We start from the raw sequence: 26,924 nt of genomic DNA on the forward strand, positions 1-26,924 counted from the left end.
TCCCTAGGATAAACGCAACCAAAGATTCGTGATATCATGCATTTTATCTAGGAAATGTACTCACCCTCACCCCCTCTCTCTCTCTCTCTCTGTCTTGTGTTACAAAAGCAAGCTGGAAAAAAAAATTCCATAACTACGAAAGATCATCGACTTTCTTCTTCCAAATATTGTAGGCAACAATTTTTTATAGATTAAATTAAATCATCATTATGCAGAGCCTCGACGCATAACAAGTCAAATTAATTAGCACTACTCACACGTTCCGTTCGATTAGTTATATTCGTCTTTCATCCAGGGTCAATTCGTAGAGTGAAAAAAAATAATTAAAATGAAAATTATGAATTAGAATATAATATAAAAATACGACTTCAACATTATTTTATTTTGATTCCACCCTCTCTCTTTAAACTAACAAGACCTTAGTGCTGCCACCGCCACTTATATATTAATAACAGTGACAGCTAGCTGATGTTCCACCGTTTGGAAATATATACGTACTGTTAGATAAGCAAGTACATAAATTTTCTGCACCGTCTGTTCTTTCATATAAATATCTCCTTATCTGATTAATGTTGTCATTTTTATAAGGTAGTAGATCTGTTAAGGTTGTCATATTCTAATTCTTAATATTTTATGAAAAATGTTGATTAGTATTTTTAGGATAGATATATTACTTAAGGAATAAAACTAAAAAGTTTTTACTGAAAAGTATAATAATATTTTTTTTGTGATTTTCAGCACAATTCTAGTAATAAAAACTTTTATATATAGATTTTTTAACTGATATCTTCAAGACAATGACTAAAAAAGATGCATGTATTTTTTATTACAAAATTCAGCCATTAAAAGGCTATTGCTTATACGAGCAAGCTGTATCATATTAGACTGAGATGTCATAGAGTGAAAACATACTCTTCCTCTCTCTTAGCAAGTGAGTGTATGCGTGAGTTATTTATATATTTTTTTCCCTTCATTTGTTCTCTTTATTCTTTTACTTGTACTAAATTATGTATGGATATCACAAGTTAAGAACAATCTTCTTGGGTATTTTCTAGACAGATGCATACCTTATTTTTGGGTACATGCCCCAAAAACTGTTGCTTCCCTCTCGAAACATTATCTTAGACTAGTTTTTATCATGATCAATATGGTGTTTCTTAAGTAAATGGTTGGATTCGATCCTAGTATGAACATTGAAAAAACATTTATGATTTAGTAAAAAATGAGCACAGGAATCTAAATTTTCTTCCAACTCTTTTTAATAATAACTAGTTATAGCATATCAGTTCATGCCTCAAATGGGAGCAAATTGAGCTTTGATCTCTTTTTCACATAAACCAACCAAACAGACACAATCCATTCAACACAACAATGTCATTCTCATTGTCAAGAAGGTTAAGCTCTTCTCTCTCTCTTTCCATTCCCAACTTTCCTCCTTTTCTTCCAAACCCCACTTTCCCTCTTTGCTGTTTCCCAGTTCAGGATGACATGCTCCTTCTGCGTCATACCCCACCCATTATCGAATTTGCCTAGATTTTAGGATCCTTGTAATGAAGCATTATCCCACTGCCATTTCCCTTTCTAAACAAATGGAAGCCGCCAAAGGAATTGTGCCAAATCTTGTTACTTTGAGCATCCTCATCAATTGTTTACGCCACTTGGGCCAAATGGCCTTTTCTTTTTCTGTATTGGGCAAAATTCTAAAATTAGGTTATCAGCCGAATAGCATAACCTTGACTACACTCATGAAAGGTCAAGAAATCACTGCACTTTCATGACAAGGTCGTAGCACAAGGATTTCAGATGAACCAGGTTAGTTACAGGACCCTGCTCAATGGACTATGTAAAATAGGAGAAACGAGATGTGCCATCAAGTTGCCAAGAATGATTGAAGACAGATCAACTAGGCCCCTGATGTGGTAATGTACAACACCATCATTGATGGCTTATGCAAAGATAAACTTATAAACGAGGCTTATGATCTATATTCTGAAATGGATGCTAGAGGAATTTTTCCTAATGTTATCGCTTACAGTACTCTAATATGTGGCTTTTGCCTTGTGGGTTAGTTAATGGGAGCATTCAGTTTATTAAATGAAATGATATCAAAGAACATCAACCCGGATGTTTATACCTATAGTATATTGATTGATACATTATGTAAAGAAGAAGGAAAGGTGAAAGAAGCAAAAAATTTATTAACTGTGATGATGAAAGAAGGAGTAAAACCTGATGTTGCTTATAATACAAAATAGATATTACACGCTATGGTTCAAACGAGAATACATCCTAATGTTTGCAGTGATTAATGGATTAAGATTAAAATAAATAAGAAGTTTTATCAAAATAAATAATTTAATTTAGATAAAATGATAACTTATATTATTTTATTAAAAATAAAAATAAAAATGATAATCGCAAATTTAAGTTATGATTAAAAGCAAATCTTACAAGTCAATAAGAAAAAATCGTTTCTCAAACACTTTTATTTGATCAAATAAATTTATAAACTTGACAAAAAAAACTAAAAAATAATTAAAATAACTTGATTTAAGTATCTTTATCTTATTTATTTATTTTAAAAATAATTTCTCGTTCAAAATAAAAAATATATTAAATTAATAAGATATTTTTTTATTGGTAAAAATAAAAAATATTATTTGAAATTTATAATAACTCATCTATTAATTTATCCTGATTAATCAACTGATTCAGATTAATAAAATGATAATAAAGATGAAATTAAAGAGTTAAAATGCATACATTTAATATTTGAACAAAGCTAAAAGGAGAATACAACAAGATCAAATGCTGAAATATATATATTTTGGGTCCAGATAACAATAAAGGGAGAGTGAGGGAAGATATAATATGTTCCATGCTTACATTGATGATAATAAATGTAAAACACCAATTATATATAATTTAAATATGTTTTTCATTCTTAGAAAATATTTTTTTTTTCAAATTGCTATTTAACATTCATTTTTTTTTTTCAACCAAGTACCTAGACAAATTTTATCTTTCAATTTACTACATGTCAAGTGGCATCATCACGCCTACGTGTCATTATCACATCATATTAAGTAATAATCTGAAAATGGTTTATTTCTATATATGAAAAATTTATTTAAGTTTTTTTAAAATAATTACAAATAATTTTTTTAATCTATGAGAATAAAAAATAATATTAAAAAATTTACAATAACTCATGCATCTTAGATCTTAATCAACTAAATAATCTAAATTTCATTGATCTTTGAAACAAAGACTATGATCTAGGCTAATGAAAGCAAGAAAAATGCTATGAAAACCATACGAAAAAAAATGGGTGAAAAAAGAGACTTTACCATAAAGTGGTCTCCTGTTGTAGACCATGACTAGAGTGTAGAGTTTTAGAATCATATTTGTATTCTCTAATTTGTTTCAGTTTTTCTTTTCTTCAACCCTTCAAAAAAACATTTCAATTTTGATTTTTTTGTATTTATTTAAACATTTGAAAAAAAATTAAAATTAAAATTTTAATTATTTTGAGTAGTTCCTAAAAATTATAATTATACCATAATTACTTTTTTTTAATAATAACTAGTTAAAAAATCCATCATACCAACTCTTTTTAATAATAATTAGTTATAGCATACTTGATTGGCTGTATCTCTCACGTCAAAGTTAGGGTTTAAACATAATCAAAGCTGAATATCTCAATTTTATTGTTAGCCCATTGCCCTTTGTCAGTTCATGCCTCAAATCGGAGCAAACTGAGCTTTGATCTCTGTTTCACATAAACCAACCAAACAAACACAGTCCATTCAACACAACAATGTCATTCTCATTCTCATTGTCAAGAAGGTTAAGCTCTTCTCTCTCTCATTCCATTCCCAACTTTCCTCCTTTTCTTCCAAACCCCACTTTCCCTTTTTACTTTCACTCTCAGCCTCCATCCATTCACGATGTTGTCCATGATGCTGTTTCCCAGTTCAATGGCATGCTCCTTATGCGTAATACCCCGTCGATCATCGAATTTGGCAAGATTTTAGGATCCCTCGTAAAGATGAAGCATTTTCCCACTGCCATTTCCCTTTCTAAACAAATGGAAGTCAAAGGAATTGAGCCAGATCTTGTTACTTTGAGCATCCTCATCAATTGTTTCTGCCACTTGGGCCAAATGGCCTTTTCTTTTTCTGTATTGGGCAAAATTCTAAAATTAGGTTATCAGCCGAATACCATAATCTTGACTACACTCATGAAAGGTCTGTGTCTCAAGGGTGAGGTAAAGAAATCACTGCACTTTCATGACAAGGTCGTAGCACAAGGATTTCAGATGAACCAGGTTAGTTACGGGACCCTGCTCAATGGACTATGTAAAATAGGAGAAACGAGATGTGCCATCAAGTTGCTGAGAATGATTGAAGACAGATCAACTAGGCCTGATGTGGTAATGTACAACACCATCATTGATGGCTTATGCAAAGATAAACTTGTAAACGAGGCTTATGATTTTTATACTGAAATGAATTCTAGAGGAATTTTTCCTGATGTTATCACTTACAGTACTCTAATATGTGGCTTTTGCCTTGCGGGTCAGTTAATGGGAGCATTCAGTCTATTAAATGAAATGACATTGAAGAACATCAACCCGGATGTTTATACCTATACTATATTGATTGATGCATTATGTAAAGAAGGAAAGCTGAAAGAAGCAAAAAATTTATTAGGTGTGATGACGAAAGAAGGAGTAAAACCTAATGTTGTTACTTATAGTACTTTAATGGATGGATATTGTTTAGTTGGTGAAGTGCATAATGCAAAACAGATATTCCATGCTATGGTCCAAACTGAGGTAAATCCTAGTGTTTGCAGCTACAATATAATGATTAATGGATTATGTAAGGGTAAAAGCGTGGATGAGGCCATGAATCTCCTAAGAGAAATGCTACATAAAAATGTGGTTCCTAATACCGTGACGTACAATTCTCTTATTGATGGTTTGTGTAAATCAGGGAGAATTACTTCTGCTTTGGATCTTATGAAGGAGTTGCACCACAGAGGTCAACCAGCTGATGTAATCACCTACACTTCCTTATTAGATGGTTTATGCAAAAACCAAAACCTTGACAAGGCAATTGCACTATTCATGAAAATGAAGGAACGGGGAATTCAGCCAAATAAGTACACATACACGGCACTTATTGATGGATTATGTAAAGGTGCAAGACTTAAGAATGCACAAAAGCTTTTTCAACATATCTTGGTTAAAGGCTGTTGTATAGATGTCTACACATATAATGTCATGATTGGTGGGCTTTGTAAAGAGGGCATGTTGGATGAAGCTTTGGCCATGAAGTCAAAAATGGAAGACAATGGTTGCATCCCTGATGCTGTAACTTTTGAAATCATTATTCGTTCTCTTTTTGAGAAGGATGAGAATGATAAGGCGGAGAAACTTCTCCATGAAATGATTGCTAAAGGCCTATTACATTTTAGGAATTTTCATGGTGAGCGATCTCCGGTTACAAATAAAGTTATTGTGAATTTTCATGGTGAGTGACCAATACTATGGACATTTCATTTGATTAACAATCGTATGCTGGTTAATTTATTTTGGTATTGTAACAATAACTTTCATTGATTTTTTTTATTTATTTATTGTTTTAGTGTTTTCATAACTGATACCTACCTTTTTTCTTCCCAGTGTACTGTCTACCTGTCTCGTCTACTCTTAAGGTTTTGTTCAGTCACTGTTAATTCTTAGTGTTTCAGATAACAAACCAAGCTGAAACAGAGATATTATTTGAAATGCCTTAACTTTTATAGTTGACTCTATTTACTCCTGATTATAGAAAGTATAACTGAATTCTGTTTTTTTCCCTGGTCTTTTTGTAGAAAAGGAAACTTTAAAACCTACAGCATATTTGTTTGCATCATCTGGTGTCGACATCCAATGCTTATATATCCCCATAGTACCAAGTGGAATTTCACTGTTTAATTCACAGCTTAGTATTGTTCTGTTTGAAACATTTAGTACACAGCTTGTTGCTATGCATTAAGTTAACAGAGCATAATTTGACAATTATATATTACATATAATAATTATTTCTTTCTTTATATTTTTATCATTTTGTTCTAAACTCATTTTTGAAATTACATTCCAAAATCTAAGGAAATAGCTTTTTGCTGTATTATATTTTGTTCACAAAACATTATCCTTATGTTATGTTGTTCTCTAAAATGTACCCTACATAAGCTGAAAAAAATACTGAATTAAGAGTACCTGCTAAATTTTAAACATTTCAGATTTTTATTTCCCCATTACTTTCTCATTCTATGGAGTATGATATGATAAAGTTTTGACTTTTAGGTTTATTACAGTAGCAGAACTACCTTAGGCACTGGAGGAGTGATTGCACTAGTAGAAATAGAAAGTACAATACTGCCAAGTTTGAGCATAACAAATGAACTGCGCTTGAAAGGCTGTTAACTTGTTTCAAGATATGATCACATCAGGACAATTGATCAGGTGACTCAATCTCTTCTATCTGGTGTTATATCCCCTTAGGAATGCCACATGCACCTTGGTTAGTGTTTTAAATTAATTCTGGAAAAAAGTGTCTTTAAAACAAAGAAATGGAGCAAAACCAGTTACGATCATGCAGAGAGAAACTAGATAGCCTACACTAAATTAGAAAATGCCTTCTCATTTAGCGTCATTATATTATATTTTATTTTTTAAATGAAATTTACAAAGTCTTCAATTTCCGTGGATAAAAAAAATACAAAACAGTCAGAGAGACCTAATACTTAGTTAACATTAAAGCGTTATTGATATGTATTGGCAATTGTTATAATCCAATGCTTGACAAATACATAAGGAAATAAAAGTAATTTAATTTTGAATAAGTTTGAAAATCAGTTTTATTATAATTAGGAGAAAAAAAAAGGAATTTGTTTCTTATACATAAGATTGGAAGCAGTATTTTTTAGGTTAATTAGCTTAAGATATTTTAAATCTGTATGTCAGGCATAGAATACAATGTTTTTTACTTGTAATCTAGCATTGGGAATCCAAATAAATTGCCAAAAAATATTGTAATTTTTGACAGTTTAACTGTCACAGTTTGATACATTTTTTGGATTTTTTTTTATTGGTTAGGAATTGCTACGATTTTTTTCTTCATTTTGTTGCACATATTTATTCTCTCTCTATGTATAAATTAGAATAAGTATAATTTTTAGTTGTTATTTTTCAATGATAGGATTTTTAGAGTTTTATTTAAAGTTTTTAAAATCAGATCGGTGATTGAACAGCTGAAAATACTAGTTCATGGTTCAATCATAGTTGAACTGCGGCTGAATCGGTTTTATAGTTTTTTAATATTATACAATAATCTAAGTAATAAGATAATATATATTAAAAAATAGGATCTAAAACAATTATAAATTAGTATAAATGACTAAATTATATATTTTATAAGATAAAAACTAATAATAGTTGAAAAAATAGTTGATACTTATGTGAAATATTTAAAATATATTTTTATTTATTTTTTTAAAAATATATTAAATTAAAAAAAACTAAGAAAAAGAAATTTTAAAAATCAATTTAAATCTAATTCTTTATGTGAATTCAACACCCATTTTCATCTGTTTTATATGGATTTTAAAATGCACTAATTTTTAGAGTTTTGAGACCGGTCACTAGACCGATTCTCAATTGAACCAGTCGGTCCAATCCGATTTTTAAAACCTTGGTTTTATTCGACAAGGCCTTGGTGCTTCTATCTTGTGAGTGACAGTTTTGCCATGTGTCACCCATTCCAACTGTGCTTTACTTGAGAATATAATTGAAATGTATGATTTTGAATTGATCCACACAATTAGCTGTGAAATCTAATATAACTTCGTTGTACTTTGACATCAATAAAGTTCACTATCTTCTATTTATATAGTAAGAATTTATATTAAATAAACCACTGAACACTTTTCTATTAAACCCAACACTTTTAAAGTTAACAAATATAATAATCGGTTACATAGAAAAAATATAATAATCACATAGGTGAAATAGATAAGATCATTTCGTGTGAATACATTAATTTATAATATTTGAACCAACCACGATGTATCAAATAATAATAATAAATTAGTTTATTATTATTATTATTATAATATATTTATTATATCAATTAATATAAGATTTAATAAAATGATTAAATCAATTTAATAAATAAAATAGAATAAATATAGAATCTATATTAATTAATTAAATAATTATGAGATTATCACGTGAAATTACTCTAAATCAAACATTTTTTTTATATAGATATATAATAGATAATAGAATAGATATAGTATAGTAGATTAATTTTAAAAAACTATCACGCAATTTTAACAAATGGTTTTTTTTATAACTTGTAGGTAGAATTTTGTTTTAGCAGTTTTGTTGCTTTAATTCAAGAGTAAATTAGTTATGCAAAAATAATTAGGTCCTAACCAATGCTTTTGAGAAATCTATTTTTGTTTCTTTATATAAAAAGGCAAATAAAATTTCATTTAAAAATATAATTTGTAACAAAGGATACCAAATGTTAACAAAAATAAAAAAAACTAACATCATTGGTCAACAAGAAATTGAGCTCAAATTTCTTAAGATTTTGGAATCTTGTAGATAAAAAAAACATAATTTGGATGGAAGATTCCATTAAAAATGATCAATAAGATTCTTCGATAAAAATTAGTCATCAATAAATATTTCGAATCAATAACATAATTACAAAAAATAAAATAAAATAAATCATCAATTTAGTCCTAAGATTTATATTTCATTGTTAATTTAGTCCATCAAACTAAGGAAATATACAAGTCCTTGAATTTTTTTTGAGTTTCAGTCCCTAAAACTATCTTCAAGTTAAATAAAACCCTACATTGACTGTGAAATATAAATTGAAGGACTAAATTGCTCATATAATAAAATCCTAAGATGTCAACTCTACTGCTTATGCTTCAAATTTAACACATTACAAATAGATTATATGTTTATTAAAAATAGTTATTTTTAAATAAATTTAAAAGCTAATTACGTTTAAATACAAAGAAAAGATATACTCCCTCCATTTCAAAACTTTGGATGTTTTAGCTTTTTATTTTTGTTTCAAAACATTGGTTGTTAAGAGTTTTAATTTGTAAGGAGACCAAAAATACAATCAAGCTATACAGAAAATAACGACGTATAAAGAAATGCGTCTTGCTAACCAATGCCCCAATAAGAAAGTTTTTAATGTGAATCATAGGAAAGCGCAACAAAAATAGGAAGAGCACAATTTTACGCATGCTGATAAAAAACTTTCTACTATTAATTCCTTAACCGGAGGGCACAAGTAAGCATGCACAACAGGAACAAAGTCTATGACATGCTCCATTAAGGGAGAAAAACAAGGTACATAAATTCAACTTTGAATGTTATGCTGATCAACAGCATATAACTAATATATACAGATGGATCTGTTTATGCTTTTACAAAAAACACATGTTACAAAATGTGAATTAAAAGTTAAAAGAATAATGAAATTCTCAGACATGCACAAGCCTCCCTATAGAAACTTCTAACCTCTATCTACATTTACTATTCTTGATTCATCGGATTAGCACCACAAAATGTTTTGTTACCAAGATCATGGTTAACCCAGCAAATGAACATAGTATTCTGGTCCCCACAATCAAATATGTTTATTCTGGTCCCCGCAATCAAATCCAATGGAAAGGATGCATAGTTCTTACGTGTGACATGATCGATGAGACAGATATGTGGGCAAGGCAAAAACCACCAGATCAGATTTTTTTCATCAGGAAACAAATTTGTAACCACAGTCCAGATGTGAAATCTATATTCACTTTCATTTTCCTTCCACATTTGCAACTGATGAAAGGCTCTCTTCCAGGTCTTCCAGCAAATCTTGATATTCTGTAAATGCTGGGTGTGACTGTTCATAGAAAACCGACAGGAACATCATATTTTGTTCATTCAAGGATACAATGACGTCAAGACATATAACCTACATCAAGAAAACAACAATAGATATACCTCCAGGGTGGTGCTGTATGCTTTCCACAGACGAACATCATGACGGAATAAGTCAAAAAGAACCTGAAAAATCTCAAAAGAAAACACTGGTCAACAAAGTGAACCCTTTCTGTAATGGCAAATGATCCACGAGTGACAAAACTGCATAAAAACATCTTCCTTAGACACATTTGGTTTACCCATTAACTTCCAAAGCATGCCATAATGAGCTTCCAACACTACAATTATATCTAAAAAGAAAAGAGAAAGGAAAAAGAGAGATGTAAACCATAGGGTTCAAGCAGAATAAATGAAATGGAGTGTTTCAGGGGCTGTGACTAAAACGTAACACTCAAGCTCAAAGGAAATTTTTACCACACAACTATAAGACCTACATAAAAAAAAAAAAAAAACTTCGTACCCCATTGTCCAGAGGCTCTTCGCTATGCGAAGGTATGGGGGAGGGATGTTGTACGCAGCCTTACCCTTGCATATGCAAAGAGGCTGTTTCCGGAACTATAAGACCTACATATGGAACTAAATGTTGAGCTGTAAAATGCCAACAAGAGAATAAACTCAATGTAGCATAAATGATAATGTTGCACTGAATGAGTGAACATTCTAGACAAGATAGGATTAGGAGTATATGCATTGGAAAAAAGGTTGGGATAGTATCCATGATGGAAAACATGCAAAAAAACTCACCTTAGCTGATTAAAACATGCTTGAAGATGCATTATAAAGGCGCATCCAATAAAGGAAGTAGATTTAAGGCCCTGTTTGTTTTACTTTCAGAAACAATTCCTCCCACCATACACACGTTCCAATGTAAAATTTGTGATTGATATTAATTTGGGTACACATCCCAGATTCCAAATTATGTTCAACGGTTCAAAGGCAATTCTATTAAATTTAGTTCTACTTCAAAAACAAGCCTTAAATGGAGGACAATCCATTCAACAAAGGAAAAGAGAAGCCAAACATCTCTCTCTCTATCTCTGTTCCAGTTTTTCCTTATAATTTCAACATAATTTTGATGAAATCATGTCAGCATAATTTCATTTATCTCACCGTCCTGTACATAGAGAAGCCAGACATACCTCAGAACGTCTTAAGAGAGTAGCCAGGACAACTATCCATTCCTTAAACTTAACAGAGCACATATGAGATAGGAGAAAGTCAGCATCCAAACGGCTCTGTAATGTTCCCATTTGAAGCTGATAACAAAAAATAGCATTCAATAATGGAGCAAAATGAAACAAACCTAAAGAAAATATCAGCATAAATCTAGACAAGCTCCTGCCAATATAGTAGTATTCTAAATTGGTGGATTCAGCAGTGAACCATCAGAGTTACCCCTTCTAAGATCTTAATCATGATTTATGGTTATTTTGACATCATAACTTTTTTCCATAGAAAAAGAAATTTTACCAAAGAGAAAAGAAGGAAAGTAAAATGACAGGAGGATAAAGAATCCTGAAATATCATGAGATCTTTTGGAGCGTAATTGATCAATTTTATCAAGTTATAGCAAAAAACCAACCTAATAAACCCATATCTAAACAATAAAATGGGTGCCAAAATACTAGGACACAGAAAAAGTTTGTAGTATCACCAGAGTTTACAACTAAGGCTTGAGTAAACAAAACAAGGAGAGCTATACTACAGTATTAAAGATTTTATGCATCATCTAACGACTGTAGAAAGAGAGGTTCAAAGGAGAGGCAATATTAAGCCACTCAAATGTAAAAATCAATGAAATGAAAATGTTAAAATCTTAAACCTTTTGGCTTATTAGTTCAAGCCCAGAAGCAAAATTCTCCAACCGAGCACTTCCATATCTTTCACGTTGTAGATACTCCTACAATTGGTGTCATTGAACAATTTAAACACTGAAAACTAAAAAGAAAATTATCTTACAGGGATTAGAATAAGTACCACTAAATCAAACTGAGTTCCTTTTACAAATGCAACAAGCTTGGAGAGCTCTTTCCCAGACATCAGGTAACTAGCATGGTTTTCTAAAATATTCTTAACAGAGGTAACATGAGCACTTTGTTCTTTGAATGAGGTGCTGCTCCAAAGATAATTACTAGTTAGTATGGTTGGCAACTTTGATGCTAGAGCAACCAAAAAATATTCAATTTACAAAAGTTTAGATGAACCTTTTATCCAGTGATTGCTTCTGCTCACTAGAACGAAAAAGAAAATAGCCTAAAAATCTGGGAGACAATTTATCTGAATCATTTGATGCTTGGTCATATTCCCTACCAGATCTTAGCAAGAACCGCACCTGAGGACCCAAAAAAAATAGATAACGGAAAGGAAAATACCATGATCTCTTGTACAAGATATATTGCTTGACCAGCTAAAATGGATAATCTGATAGTGTTTCAAAACAATACCAGCTCCCCAGCAAGCTCGTACAATGATTCATCAAGTGTTGCCTGTGTAAGTTTGATAACCACATTATTGATCTAACTGGAGTTAATTAAATCAAATGTAAAAAAAAAGGACTGAAGCAATCAAGCCCAAACCTGTAGTAATCGTAATGCACAGTACTGACTGACAGCAGGACCTTCAAGTTTGGCAATCACCTGTTATATTTCAGATGAAATTGATTAAATTTGGTTAACCAAGTCTAAATCCCTAAAGCATATATAATACAACAATCACACCAGAAAAAATGCTCTATTCTCTTTTTTAAGAGTAACAGAGCAACATGTGTGGGTTAAACACAACAAACTATTGTCTAACCAGTGAGAAAATTTAGAGCCAAGTAAATGTTAGAATTGTCACCTTGTCAACTATAATTATGCAACGCAACACTCAAATCACAAACCAAATCAATAAGAAAGAAGAAACCTTGGCATAAATATAAAACCTATTAATTATGTTTAAATGGGGAAAATATGTTTTTGGTCTCTCAATATTTTGAAAAGTTGGTTTTAACCTCTATAAAAATTTAATACGTTTTTAGTCCCTAACTCTCCTACATTTTAATAGAAACATGAGTTTTTAGTCTCTGATGAGAGACTAAAACCACATTCTTAGAATTGGAGTGTGGGCCTAACCCAACCTCTAAAGTTGGTTCATAAGATGAGGGTTGTTCCTACTTATATACACTATTTTGTTCATATCACCAGTCAATATGTGATCTCCAACATATGCCTCATGCCAAGGCCTGAACATTTGCATGTGGCCTGATGGGCTCAATAACAACCACTAGGATAGGTTTTGATACTATCTTAAAATTTGGGGTTGGGACTAATTCAACCTCAAAAGCTAGGTTATAGGGTGAGGATTGTCTCCCATTTATATACATTATTTTGGTCACATCATTAGTCAATATGAGATCTCCAACTCACAACACTTTTAGTAAATGTAGGGACTAAAAAAAACTAGCGCATACCACAATGCAAGAGGGCTCCTTGCTTCGCAAAGGTATGGGGGAGGGTAATTGTAATTATCATAGGCAACCTTCCCCTTGCATGTGCAAAGAGGTTGTATTTGGATTTGAGCCCATGACCAACCAGTCACCAAGGCACAACTTTACCGTTGTGCCAAGGACAAATGTAAAAATGTATTAAATTTTTGTAGGTACTAAAACCAAATTTCAAAATATTTTGAGGGACCAAAAATAAATTTTACCCAAAAAAGATATAAGAAAGCAAGAAAAGTCAGAATGATAAAACACTATCATTGTTACATATAAAGGATCTATTGAGAAAGGAAAGTGAGTCTTACAAGTATATAGCAAGCTGCAGTGCGATACCATCTACGTTGAAAGCATTCCTCAAACAATCTATATAGAAAACCCCCCAAAAAAATTATTCATCTAAAGTATGCAGTGAAAAAAGCATTATAATTTGCACTAATTAGCCAAAAGGAAGCAAAATTCAGATGACATTGCAGTGCAGAAACAGTAAAAGGAAAAATTATATAATAGACTGATACATGAAGCAAAAATATAGAATAAGAGCATTTCACATAGTAATCAAAGTTGGAGATATAAGGTGGGTTGCATGGTTAAGGGAGAAGGGAAGAGGGGTAAGGTCACAGGTTTGATCCCATCTGCTAACAAAACTAACATTTGCCGATAAAAACAAAAACATAGTAATGAAAGTTGAAATTAAAATGCAAAGCATAGATGCTTGAAGGACATACTCTGTTGATCTTCCAGCAGCAGTGAACAAATCTGCCCAATGACGACCATCAGTTTTTCTTGCAACACTTACAACAACATCAAGGTACTCCGGAAAATTCCTGATCAGGTCACAGGTCTTCTCTAAAAGAGACCTTTTAGCATGATTAACAACTGAGATCTGGTTCTTGTTCACATTTGGCCTGGAATAATTGGCATGAAAGTTAAATAACCAACACAAAAACCAATTGGCAAGTGGCAACTAAGATTTACTCCAAGAAATCACTGCATCCATGCTCAAGCAAAGGAAAATGCCAAGAAAATACAGCCAAGTACCAAATTGCCTCAGCATAAAAGTAATATCATATTTCATATTGCAGGAATGACAGTTTTACGAGATTAGGTCCTACGATCTTATAAATGTGGGCTTCAGCAGCTAATTTGATTTACATGATCATAAGGATAATGACCCATGATTCAACAATTGCATTGATGAAATTTACTTTTTGTAAAGTGTAATTATACACAGTATGACACTTGGTGTCAATTAGTCCTATCCCATTTTTCAAGTACTAACATTTCCAAATTGAAGTACCTGGATATCTCTGCTTCAAATACTGTAAAAAGAAGCCACTCTAGACAATGTGAAAAATGGGGCTTCTCAGCTGATAGCTCTGCAAGCCTTAAGGCTTCCTCAATTTTGTCCCTCTAGCAGACACAAATAAACGGGAAATCAGACAGATATCCTTTTTCTCTATAGAACAAGAGTTCATTAAGAGAGTAATGATAAGTTAAAAGAACAAGGTTGAACATCCCTATAAAACAAAAGCATAAAAAAGAAACACAACAAAACGAACCCCCAACTTAAACCAGACAATTGCAGGCTCCCAAAACTCTTTGAATATATAACAATTCTTCTATCTTGTAAAATCAATTCTTTCTTATACAAAAGAAGTGAGAAATAAGAAGAGAAGAACATTATTCAGAGAATATGCAATCCTTTTCAGAAACATACAAGACATGTAAATGCTCCATGCCTCCATCTGGCATTAAATTAGGACAAAAAATGCTTCACAATTCACACATCCACTGTGACAGTTTAGAATTACTTTCTTATCAAAATCTTGACATGTTTTGAAACAATGGATCATTGACTATGGCAAATAAGAACAAAGACTTTAACAAATTCAATAAAGTTAAAGATCAATTCCTATTTCATATTTTGTGCCTGAAAGTAAAATATTACTACACTTGTCAAATTCCTAGAAGATCAGCATCAATAATGAAATGTTGCAATTTTCTTTTTCTTTTTTTCTTAGATACTTGTTATGCCAATGCACATGAATTTTCCATGCACGTTTATTACACTGAAGTTCATAAGATAAAGATACCTAGTAAAAGTACACAGGTGATTCCACCTCTTTTAATATAATACATCTGTGGCTCCAAGGTGGGGCATATACATGGTAGTCTAAATGAGAATTCAAATCATAAAATCGCACAATTTTATGAATTTAATTCCTCTGAAAGATTCAAATCACTAATGAAATGGCAGACAATATGAAATTGGAATGCAATTGGGATTCTAATCGTAACTCGTAAAATTGTGAAAATTGTGCCATTTTCCGATTTAATGATCTCCTCTGTTTGAAAGTTTTTGACCCAGTTTTAAAGTTAGAGGCCCCTGATTTGGCTCAACACTGTTTGAAGCTTCTTCTTTATCTTGTGTGACTATGAACTCTAACATTGAAGGTGCTGCTTCTTAACAAAGCATCTGCGAAATTGAAACCCAACCCCATTAACCACCATTCTTCTTGCTCCATCTGGTCAGCTGCCACCCACCATTGCTATTTGAAGTTATATTCTTCTCTGCACCAGCCACTATTTCTTCTCTGTTTTCTGTTCTGTTCTTTTGGTGTTTAAGTTTCATGACTTGTAAGTTGTAACTTGTCAAAAACTTGATGTGTTGTTTACTTGTGTTTTTGAGTTGTTAAGATTTATACTACCTTACAGGTTATGACTTGTGAATATGATTCTTGATATTTATGGAATATAGATTATATGTACTAACATGCATATATATTAATTTATGTGCATATTATCATATGTATATGAATTTTGTAATATCTTACAATTCAATTTAAGATATATTATTTTTACCCCCTTCCTGATTTAAGGTAAAATCCTGATTTTGACTACCTTGGGCATATATGATATCTATTGGACCATATAGAGCATGCATGCCATGCTATAAGATCTCCTTTTAAGAATTGAATGACAAAGGCAACCAAGAGACCAAAAAGTCCCAAAGATAAAAGATGAATCAAGAGCTCAAGCAATTCTAACAATCTTCAATTTAACTCAATGTAATACCTGAAGAAGATGGCGGAGTAGGCAGTGCAGTATTGTTTGTGCTTGAGGAGATGGTTCAAAACATGGAAATTCAGCACTTGCTGGAAATGACATTCTCTGGGAAACACCAACAACCACACCAGCATTTGGAAGAAGTCCCAAAGGGTATACTTCACGATCAAACTCCAGCTCCGGATCCAACTAAAAAATGAGGCCAATTTCAGTAAATTAACTGATTCCAGAATGAAGGAATGACTGAACTTATTTGCCTCAAATAGCCTATCCACCAGATGAATTGTAAGATGATGCAGGAATTACTCAATAAAGGAAACAGAGAAAAGAAGATAGCAAGTCAAATGCCTCGCCTAGTGCTTCATTTAGGGAGAAAGCATAGTATCATATAGAATATGGAGCCAATCAACAGCACACACATACAAAAACTACATGGACCTACAGTTGCATGTGATTCTTTATAATTATAATATCAACAAAATATGTCTGGAGGAATGAATTACAATATCAAATGTAAAGGAAAGAAAACTTTGAATAAATGAACTATGAAGTCATGCATTATGTTCAATGCAGCCTACTAGGTTATAAACATGCTTTCCGGCTAATTTATATCCAGACCTGTAAGAAATCCTCCTGCTTAAAAGAATTAGCACCTGGAGATGGATACCAAACCTGCAACAATGTAAAAAAATACAAGACAAGTAAAAAGGAAATACACTAGAGGGTGAATTAAGAGTCATAAACCTAGTAAAGTTCAGGGATGTACATACAGTGAATAAGAAAGACCTTAACAGTTTACCTGCATGCCTCGATGACCATAATCTAACCATGAAACTTCCTCAATCAAATTTGTTTTATCCTCAGACTGGCCACAGGTGACCCAAAATAGTTCAACTGAATCAGTAAGGTTTCTCTCCCGTCCATCATCCAAGTCAAGAAGTGAAAGCTCCCCATTTGCTCTCAATATCAAACATCTACAACAAATCACTTTCATGAGGAAAGTCATATGAAAGTATAACCCCCCCCCCCCCCCAACCCCCCGTGAATGCTTCCATCCTAGTATTCTAGTTACATTTGGCTTGGCATAAACACCGAGGAAAACAAATTTCTTCAAGATGAATTATTAATAGCGAAAAAAACACTATTGGCTGTGAGAACAGCAACAAAAACAACCAAGTTTAAGAGGGCATACTAATCCTAATTTCCACTCAACAAGCTAGGAACTCAGATGTAGTTTAGACAATCATATATGTTTAAATTGTTATTATGACAATAATTACAAGGGATACTTAGTTGTAATGCATTCTGATTCACTGATAGTTGTATATTGAAACATTTCAATTAGAGAAATGGCAAAACAAATTTGGAGTGAGTGAAGCTGTTCACAAGGACAATACCTTGCTGGCTCTCTTGTTAATGAATCTGACGAAACCGAAATGTTTGAAATAGATTCTCTTGGAAATTGATCAGGAATGAATCGCATTGCTGCAGGATGGCTCTTGGCAGTCATAATTGAAAGTTCTCGTACTGCAGAAAGCTGTTTGTCATGTTATCACTTAAAAAATGTATAACGATGCAGGCTTTATCGAAGAAATTTCAAATAAAAAAAAGGAACAGAACATGAGACAAAGAAGTAGAAAAACTATGTGAAAGTATGCATTTACCTGTAAATCTGGATTTCCTGAAGGAGTTAATTCACCAAATAATTTCACATGGAATATGTGGACATCAAATGGTCTATATGTAAGCAGCATATAATCTAGGTACACATCCATCACCATTGGTTTAGCAAGCAACGGTTTTCGACAGAGTAATGAGCTTTGATCAAGGTGATATCTTGGGTAAAAGAGCAATTCATAACTGAGATAAAACAAGGAGACCTAAGAGACCACAGATGTAGATCGAAATGGTGGTGCATAATGCTACAGAAAGTCAGAAACTATAATTTTGATGACACCTATTTTCTTCTTGTATGGGGGCATCTACTAGATCAAGGCTTTTCCATGTGTGTACATTGTTAAACACCACTTGGTTATGAAAGAATTTTGTCAAAACTATAATTTGTAAGTATCAACAACATGTAAAATGTAAGTAAATAAAAGTATCTCACGTGTTTGATGAATCAACATAGTTGCAGACAACGACAATCTTCCCCAGCCATAACAAGCCTTTACACTGAATCTTTTGCTCCTGAGTAACATCTCCAAATACTCTCCATCTTTTCAATCGTATATCATACAATATCAAACCGTGAAGACCAGCAACTGCTAAGTACATTCCATCCTGGCTAGCTGCCACATGTTGAACAGGCCAGTTTTGGGAAATATAAGAAACCTACACAAACTTTTAAACTTTAGAAGGGATATCCATTCAGTGAAAATTACTGTTCAATTTGACAATCAAACACGTAACTGGAAGCTTAAGATGTAGCATTTTAAGTTCATCAGTCTCTTCTGACTGCACAATCAGTAAACGGTCTTCCCCATAAATCACTTGCCGGATGTATGTAGTGCCTGAAACACCTCTGCTAAGACAGCATTTCCCAAATGAGAACGATATAATTCTCTCTGAAGACCCCACCTCAATAGCATAAAGTCTATATCCATATTCATCCCACTGCATCAGTGAGGTACCACCCATCAATGGTTCATACTTACAATCATGGTTTGGTTTAGATATTGGAGAAGACACAGAACTTAATCCTATTTGTCGGATTGTTGACATCAAGCGACACCCAGAAACAGACCAAACTGTAAGCCCCCTTAACTTCCACCCAACTGCAAAAGCGGAATTATCAGGTGTCCAAGCAATGCAACTAACAGGGCCAGTGTCATCCATCGAATATCTGCAAAATAATCACAATATATTTCATGACATCAAACCACCCTTGATTTTTATTATTTATTGAAGTACATAATGATCTAAACACACTTAAATTCAATAGTGGATACATCCTTGTTTGTGTAATTTATAGATAAGCTCATTTTAGAAGAGCCTTATCTGTAAATGACATCCATTATTTGACACAAGTCCCAATATACTAAGATAGACAAAATTATCACTAGTCATATTTCTTTGACACTATGAAATTGTATGCATTCACTAGACAGCAGAGAAATGTAATTTAATTAGGATGACTGGTTTTGGAATAACTTAGAATCTGTTGATCTTCCCAATTAAGTTAACTGTGATGATACACTTTCAAAACATAAATAAGTAATAAAAATAAGATAGCATTAGCATCAAGTTGCATGCGACACAAAACATTAATCCAAGTATTTATACACAATCTTTGGGAGAACTTGTGTGCCAAGGTTGGAGAAGTAAAGGACGAAGGTTTTCAATTTAATACTGATTCCTAACATGCATAATAAATAAAACTTACCCCCAGTCATACAAAGAGACGGCACGTATAAGTGATACTGATTCAGCCAAATCATACAACTCCACTATTCCTCTTTTGGTACCAACAGCAAGAATTTGCTGCTCTAGAGCTACTGAAGCACAGACAGCATCACCACAAGCCAAACTCTTTTCTGCTTTGATACAGTCAACTTGCTTTAGGCCTTTTTTACTCACAGAGCATGAGACAAGTTGCCCGTCAGAATACAAGACAAATAGCAACCTCAACGGAAGGCAAAGCTCCAGTTGGTTGATTTCAGACTTTCTAGGAATAATGTGATTGGACATAAGAACCTTTGGGTGACTTTTAGGAGAAAGGCCATTCTCTAGAGTAAGTGGCATTTGAGAATTGTCAAAGCTAGAGGTAGGTTGTGGATCAAATTGAAAAGCACCATAGAACTGTTCAGGAGATCATAAAATGATAGTAATATTGTTAAGCATCAAAACAAAAAAGGTTTCTGCATACATGGCTGAATATTGCCAGTATACCAATGACCATAAGTTAGATTAGGATAAAATGTCCAAAATTGTTTAGTACAATATGTTTAATTTACCTCCCCTTTCCAAGACATACTGTATAAAGTTCCATCAGAAAGTCCAAGTAGCATATGTTTGTTATCACTAACAATATTGCTCCTGGAAAAACAGATATATAAAGAGATGTATCAAGATCACACTGCAAAATGGCTTCAAAGTTAGACTATGATATACAAAGTGAAGCGCAAAAATTTGACACTTCCTAGGAAGCATTGAGGAATTACAGTATGATGTATTCAACCATATACAATTATTACATATGACTTTAGAATTTAGATAAGGCGAGTGGGGTAAAAAGAAATCATGTAGACACTTAATTGCCATAATAATTAATAACTCATAATATGACAGATACCAATAGTTACTGTGTAAAGTATTGGCATTTACATAATCAAATGGATACAGACTTTTCCAAAAAAGCATATTCTTCAGAGCTAATATAATACTTCTTCTACTTTTGCTTTACAAATACCTAAACTCTTTACTTCTCTCTGCATTTCCTACTTATCAGTTAGACAGTACACTCAATTTCAATGATAAAAAAGAAACAAACATATCTTTTCCTGGTTTCAAAAAATGGAATATATATATATATATATATATAAACAACAATTACTAATACAAAATCCTATTCTACTATAAGGATTCTGACTCATTCCATAATCCATACCAATAGTAGTTTTGTTCAATCACATTAACTCACATAGATAAAGAAAGTTATAAAATGAAAACAAGCAGGAAACCTACACTGACAAATCCTTTACTGCAAAAGGAACTTGTTCTGTAAGCAGAAGAGAAACAGTAGCTAGGCACAAAGCAGAGGGTTGTTTCCCACCAGTATGTATTCTTTTATCTGAGAGCTGGACCTTGAAAATGTGAAGAAAGAATGCAGATGTCTGCAAATGGAAAATATGGATGTATAATACAAGGAACATAAATATGAATTCAACAGCAGATTTATACTTCAAACATAACGTAAAGTTGATCATTCATTGCATAAATCCAATCATATACCAATACACTAGCAAACTTACAAGAATAGCGATTAATTTGGCATCAGGGCTCCACGCGGCCTGCAAGTTTTCTCCTTCCCTCTGCAATGAATCTGAATCTCTCTTGTACTTCCCCAATCTCACTCTATGCTGAACCAACAAAAAATCATAAACACTGTTAAGCCCAAACTCCATCTTTCACCCCACCAAAACTCCCTATACCCACATTACACCAAATCATCCCCATAGCCCCATGAAACCACTACATCTTTTCCCCAAAAAATTAAAAATATAAAAATAAATCCATTTACTCAACTTCAAATACAATACAAACTCCAAATACCCACATTTCAGAAACTCAGCTCCATCAAAACCCAGTTCATACTTTTTTTTTCCAAAAGAAGATAAATATTACAAACAAATTCCAAACAAACATTCAATTAAATATAGTCAGAAATTCCCGATAAACTCACCTCAATGAAAACCCAGTTAATACCCAAAAACAACACACACACACACACACACACACACACACACACACACACATTAATTCAAACACCCACATTGCAAAATCTCACCTCCACAAAAACCCAAGTCAATTCTCTCCCGAAGACAAAAATTTTACACGGAACTCAATCACGCAAGGGGTAAAATCCACATCTTGCACGGATCCACGTACCTGGGAAGTGCTCCAGAGTTCAAAGTGAGTGGGGGAGACAACGAGTAACGTGCGATTGATGAGTTTGAGGTATACAATCTTCTGTGCAGAGGGAGACAGTCCTTGCTCCAGAGGGATGACCTGAGGCCACCCATATGCCATATACATCTTTTCTTCTTCTTAGATTTGCTTCTGATTGGTGCAATCTGTGACGGATCTAGAATCTGCAGAGCGATGTGAGCGACTGCAAAACCGAGATCACGAGCATTTCCTGGGGACGCTAAATGTTTCGGCTTTGATCCAGGATTTGGGATTGGAAACAACAACCAGGTTCAACTACAGAGCCACCCACCACAACACACTGAAAATAAAATCGAAATATCGTTTGCATCACAAAATAATAATAAATACTTGTAAATAATAAATTTATATACAAAGTAATAAACTAGAGTAAATGGTCTATTTATGTTTATTTAATAAAGAAGTCTAGCTTAGTTTATTAATAGTTAATACTTATTACTTATATTAATTTACATTGTAATACATATATGAATTTAGTTTTCATATAGTACTATTTTATAAAACAACATTCAGCAAAAAAAATTATAAAAGAAAATATTATTAACTAATTAAAAATAATTTTATATATAATTTTTAAAATAATTATTACAAAAATAATATTTTTATTATATATGACCAGTTACGCTTCTAATACATTGTAATTAAAATACAAGCATATATACTTGTGTGATTTTTGTCACCTCCACCTATTATTAAATTTATATAATTTTTCTCTTAAAATTTGTAGATTTGTTTATAATAAATGAAATTGGTGTATATTTTTTCTTCATGAGTAAACATTATAATCAAGTAATGATTTTAAAAAGTAATTATTTTTGAGTAAGTTAATGAAATTATTATTTTAAAAGATAGATATAGTACACTATTTTAAGAGACTAGTTTTAAATTTTTTTTAATTATAGTCTCTAAAATGCGAATTTATGGACTAAAATTTGTCTGCCCCGTAGTTTTTCTTGCTTCATTTCTTGGATAGACCCGTTGAATATTGTGTATTGGATGCTTTTGTTTTGGGTACTTAAACCTGCTGGTGTTGAGTTTGTGTGTAATTTCTTCTATGCCTTTACACCAATTGCAGCTGAACAAGAAGAAGCTTTGAGAGAGATGAAAAAAATTGAAATTCATTGAAGGAAGTTGCGATACAAAAACGCAAAAGAGTTCAGTATCTTATTTTGGAAAGCAGATAGGGCACTGTTCAGTGCCAGAATGTTTAAAATTTGTGGGTGTCAACAAATCAGCACTCTATTTAGTATTTAGAAATTAGAATGGCCGAAGCTAGAGAATCACATGCACATGCATATGATCTGGGACTCATGAATGTACAACTCATCTGGTTGTGTTGATGGGCTCGGCCCAATTTTTTGCTTTTGGTTTTTTGGCACTTGCTATTACTACTCATTTTACTAACTAGACCCCTCCCTAATCTTATTGCCAATTATGCCCTTTTATTTGTTAAAACATATAGTTATAAAAAATACTTTCGAGAAAGTAATTTCCAAAACTATATAGTTTAACAAAATACACATAATTCCATACACTACTTTTTTAAACAACATTTATCAATTTTGAAAAATAGTTTTTGAACTTATGTGTATTTTGTTAAAACGTAATTTCATAAATAAGTGTAACAATAATCACATATAAAAGTTGCAACACACCATTAGGTGTCTCCTCATGTTTCATCTATTGAGAACTTTAGATATGGGTTAAGATTCTATCAATATCTAGTGTCAAAATAGATATGCATCCAACAATTAGTTATTAGTGGTTATTGCGAATGATGAAGATACTATCAATATTTTCGTATTTAATTTTGTCTATCACTACCAAAAATTACTTTCCAGAATTGATATATGTTGTTCCATAAATTAATTTTCATAATTATGTTTTAACAAACAAAAGGGTATAATTGACAATAAAAAAATATGAAGAATGGGGAGGGGAGTACTTAGCAAACGTGGGTGTAAATAGACAATATGATTTGTAGAGTTTCCAATACTTATATGCTCATCTATGTTGCCTTTGATGGGAGGCTCTTACTTTCTGTACTCCTCTTTTGCTTCCTCCACCCCAAACCACAGGAACGAACACATATACCCTCTCCCAAGTATATATATATTTTCCTTTCTTCTTCTTTTCACAATCACTTACACCAAACGTTTACCGAAGTAGCTTGGGAATTTCAGATTCCCCTTCTTAGTACTAAACCGATTGATCTTATTTTTGAATCGTATGGAAACACTTAGTTAATTTATTCATTCGACTAATTATCTAATTATATGATTCATACAAGTATCTCACGCTACAACAATGATAAAGACGCAGATAAATATATATCATAATAAGATGAAAGGAAGTGAAACTGAAGCGTCCAAATAAAAAATCATACCGAAATCAAAATAGTTGAAAAAGGAATAAAATGATGGAGTTGCGACATAGACTAAGCAGATCATGAGGACCACCAAAAAGACTTTAACACAAGAAGATCCAAATCAAGAGTCAAAAAATTAGCAATCCAGTAATTGGAGGGATAAGGCAATACCTTAGGTGACCACGTGGGTGTGCATGCTTGACGTGAAGTGCGAGTGGGAAGCACGTACAGATTTAACATATTGGTTTTATGTATTGGGTCCCTTGTATGTTCACCATTAGTCCCTTGTTATATGAACCATATATGGCATAAAGAAAAGATTCAAACAATCACTTTTATCGCAAAACCATATCAATTAACTTCAAAGTGTATGAGTATCTATATGTTCTTTGTTTTAGGAAAGTATATATACTCTCAATTATTCTTAACGGGGTGTTCTTTTGATGATGACATAAATCTATGGCCCACTTTTGATTTCTTTTTCTTTTCTGATTGTTAAATGAATAATTAATTTTAAGAGGATACTTTCTACATTTTTGTATATAGGGAGAGAGAATAAAAAAAGTCATCACATGAAGACTTGTTAAAAATTCATGCAAATTTTTACCATTTTCTGCATACAATTAGATCTAAAATTAAAGTTTTTGAGAGTAATGTATTGAACTTGGTCTTGGGTGAATACTTTGTATTATTGTAGCCTATCAACATTTTTTTTTGTCTTTGCTCAAATGACCTCTGCTTGAACAATTGTTCTTCTGTCCCCTACACCATGTTTTTGGCACATGATAGCTGTTGGCAACACTGTTCTAAAAATCTAGACAAAAATTGTAGCCTAGCAGTAAAGCTCATTCTTATGCTATCATAACAAATGGAGATGTGGAAATTAAATCTTCCACGTTAATTCATTGTGCATATTTGATTGAATCATTTGTGGGTTCGAATGTGATATCAAATAAACAAATAAACAGTGAATGTTTAATCGGTTAAGATAACATGTGCAATATTACAATAGATTAATTAATTACGTATTTACTTTAGTTTATTTTTAAACTTTTTTTAAAATAATAATAATAATAAGGTAGTTATTTTTCTTAAAACAATCATCACACATATATGCATTAAACATGTCTAAATTGTTGTTACAATTACAATATATATTGTAAACTTATGAAATACTGTATTATATTACAAGCAAATCCGTGGTTATAATACAAGATTGTGAAATTTTTTCTGTCTGCAGTTCAAAACTATACAAAACACATATTAAATAATAAAAAAAATATTTATCATGAATCTTAATAACTTAAAATTAAGTGTATTGAACACATTATTTGACATTTATGTAATATTAAGTATTTTTATTATTATTTTTCAATATTTAATAAATTTATGCTGTAAAAAAATATTTAATAAACCATAAGAATTTTGATTTGTAGTCACCAAGTAATATGAGGAGTCCTAAAGGATTTGTTGAGAAGAATAAAATAAAGTCATACGACATGTCAAGTTTAAATCTTCACTCATCTCTTTGAGGGTGATGTTATTAAATGTAAATATTTATATCAACACTAAAAGCGTTCCCTAACTTGAACGGAACGGGATAATCATTCTCTGTCGCTAAATTTTTTGATACCGAAAAAACCATATGATGTGAGGACCCGGGAACCAAACCTCAATTTCAAGTAATATTATTCCTTAGGGCGTGTACAAAATGATAATAGCCTCGCCTAACTAATATTATTAATTGATGTAATAAATAATGATTACTTGCTTTTCTAAGGCAAATTTCTTACAACAACAACACCTTATCTCACTAGGTGGGGTCGGCTACATGGATCAACTTCCGCCATAATGTTCTATCAAGTACCATACTTCTATCCAAATCATTAAGTTCGAGATTCTTTTTGATAACCTCTCTTATAGTTTTTTTGGATCTTCCTCTGCCTCGAATTGTTTGTCTTCTCTCCATCTGGTCTACTCTCGGCAAATTTCTTAATATCATTGAAATTCATGTCTCACCCATAATCTATACATACATTTTCAGTTCAATTTCATGTCAGTATATGTAGGAAATTGGCGCTATTGAAAAAGTTGAGAGAAAGCTTATTATAGCCTTGTAATGTGGTATTCTAACCGTTGGGCCATTAGTGTCTTGGAATGACCAGGCAGAGCCGAAAACTTAGCACTCCAATCAAACCTCAAACGTTAGCTGTGACTTGATATCACTTCATATGATTCATGTATTATGGTGCACCAATTAAGCCACATTCATTTTCATCAGGGTGATCATGGCTTCCTAGTTAATCCAATCATATTTTTTA

General features: G+C 32.3%; 2 protein-coding genes across 3 annotated transcripts; one reads left to right on the forward strand and one right to left on the reverse strand.

The window, feature by feature from the left end:
• Positions 1 to 3,680: 3,680 nt before the first annotated feature.
• LOC100778420 (pentatricopeptide repeat-containing protein At3g22470, mitochondrial) lies at positions 3,681 to 7,402 on the forward strand. 2 transcript variants are annotated; one of them, XM_006587773.3, is made up of 2 exons: positions 3,681 to 5,540; positions 6,370 to 7,402. In XM_006587773.3, exons 1-2 carry the CDS (start codon positions 3,821 to 3,823, stop codon positions 6,384 to 6,386), a joined length of 1,737 nt encoding a protein of 578 aa, XP_006587836.1. In that variant the 5' UTR covers positions 3,681 to 3,820; the 3' UTR covers positions 6,387 to 7,402. The 2 variants fall into 2 exon arrangements, with proteins under 2 accessions (XP_006587836.1, XP_006587837.1); XM_006587774.3 differs by having other exon boundaries at positions 6,359 to 7,400.
• A 2,040-nt stretch (positions 7,403 to 9,442) lies between these two features.
• LOC100802342 (guanine nucleotide exchange factor subunit RIC1) lies at positions 9,443 to 22,539 on the reverse strand. The gene is made up of 23 exons (XM_003534499.4): positions 22,176 to 22,539; positions 21,539 to 21,646; positions 21,252 to 21,400; positions 20,522 to 20,603; positions 19,951 to 20,366; positions 18,978 to 19,410; positions 18,676 to 18,899; positions 18,230 to 18,425; positions 17,963 to 18,102; positions 17,365 to 17,539; positions 17,184 to 17,237; positions 16,575 to 16,754; positions 14,797 to 14,909; positions 14,225 to 14,404; positions 13,805 to 13,862; positions 12,595 to 12,654; positions 12,463 to 12,504; positions 12,223 to 12,350; positions 11,996 to 12,131; positions 11,841 to 11,918; positions 11,158 to 11,274; positions 10,079 to 10,141; positions 9,443 to 9,977 (listed from the first exon to the last, which is right to left on the reverse strand). The coding sequence occupies exons 1-23, from the start codon at positions 22,320 to 22,322 to the stop codon at positions 9,891 to 9,893; spliced, it is 3,366 nt and encodes a 1,121-aa protein (XP_003534547.1). The 5' UTR covers positions 22,323 to 22,539; the 3' UTR covers positions 9,443 to 9,890.
• Positions 22,540 to 26,924: the final 4,385 nt, after the last annotated feature.

This window comes from Glycine max, chromosome 9 (assembly GCF_000004515.6).
Source record: "Glycine max cultivar Williams 82 chromosome 9, Glycine_max_v4.0, whole genome shotgun sequence".
NCBI lineage: Eukaryota > Viridiplantae > Streptophyta > Magnoliopsida > Fabales > Fabaceae > Glycine > Glycine max.

Coding starts and splice junctions, on each gene's coding strand:
- LOC100802342 (XM_003534499.4), bottom strand. CDS start 22,322: ATGTATATGGCATATGGGTGGCCTCAGGTCATCCCTCTGGAGCAAGGA. Junction 21,401..21,538: donor CCAAATTAATCGCTATTCTT/GTAAGTTTGCTA, acceptor TTCCATTTGCAG/ACATCTGCATTCTTTCTTCA. Junction 14,405..14,796: donor TTTGAAGCAGAGATATCCAG/GTACTTCAATTT, acceptor CAATTATTCCAG/GCCAAATGTGAACAAGAACC.
- LOC100778420 (XM_006587773.3), top strand. CDS start 3,821: ATGTCATTCTCATTCTCATTGTCAAGAAGGTTAAGCTCTTCTCTCTCT.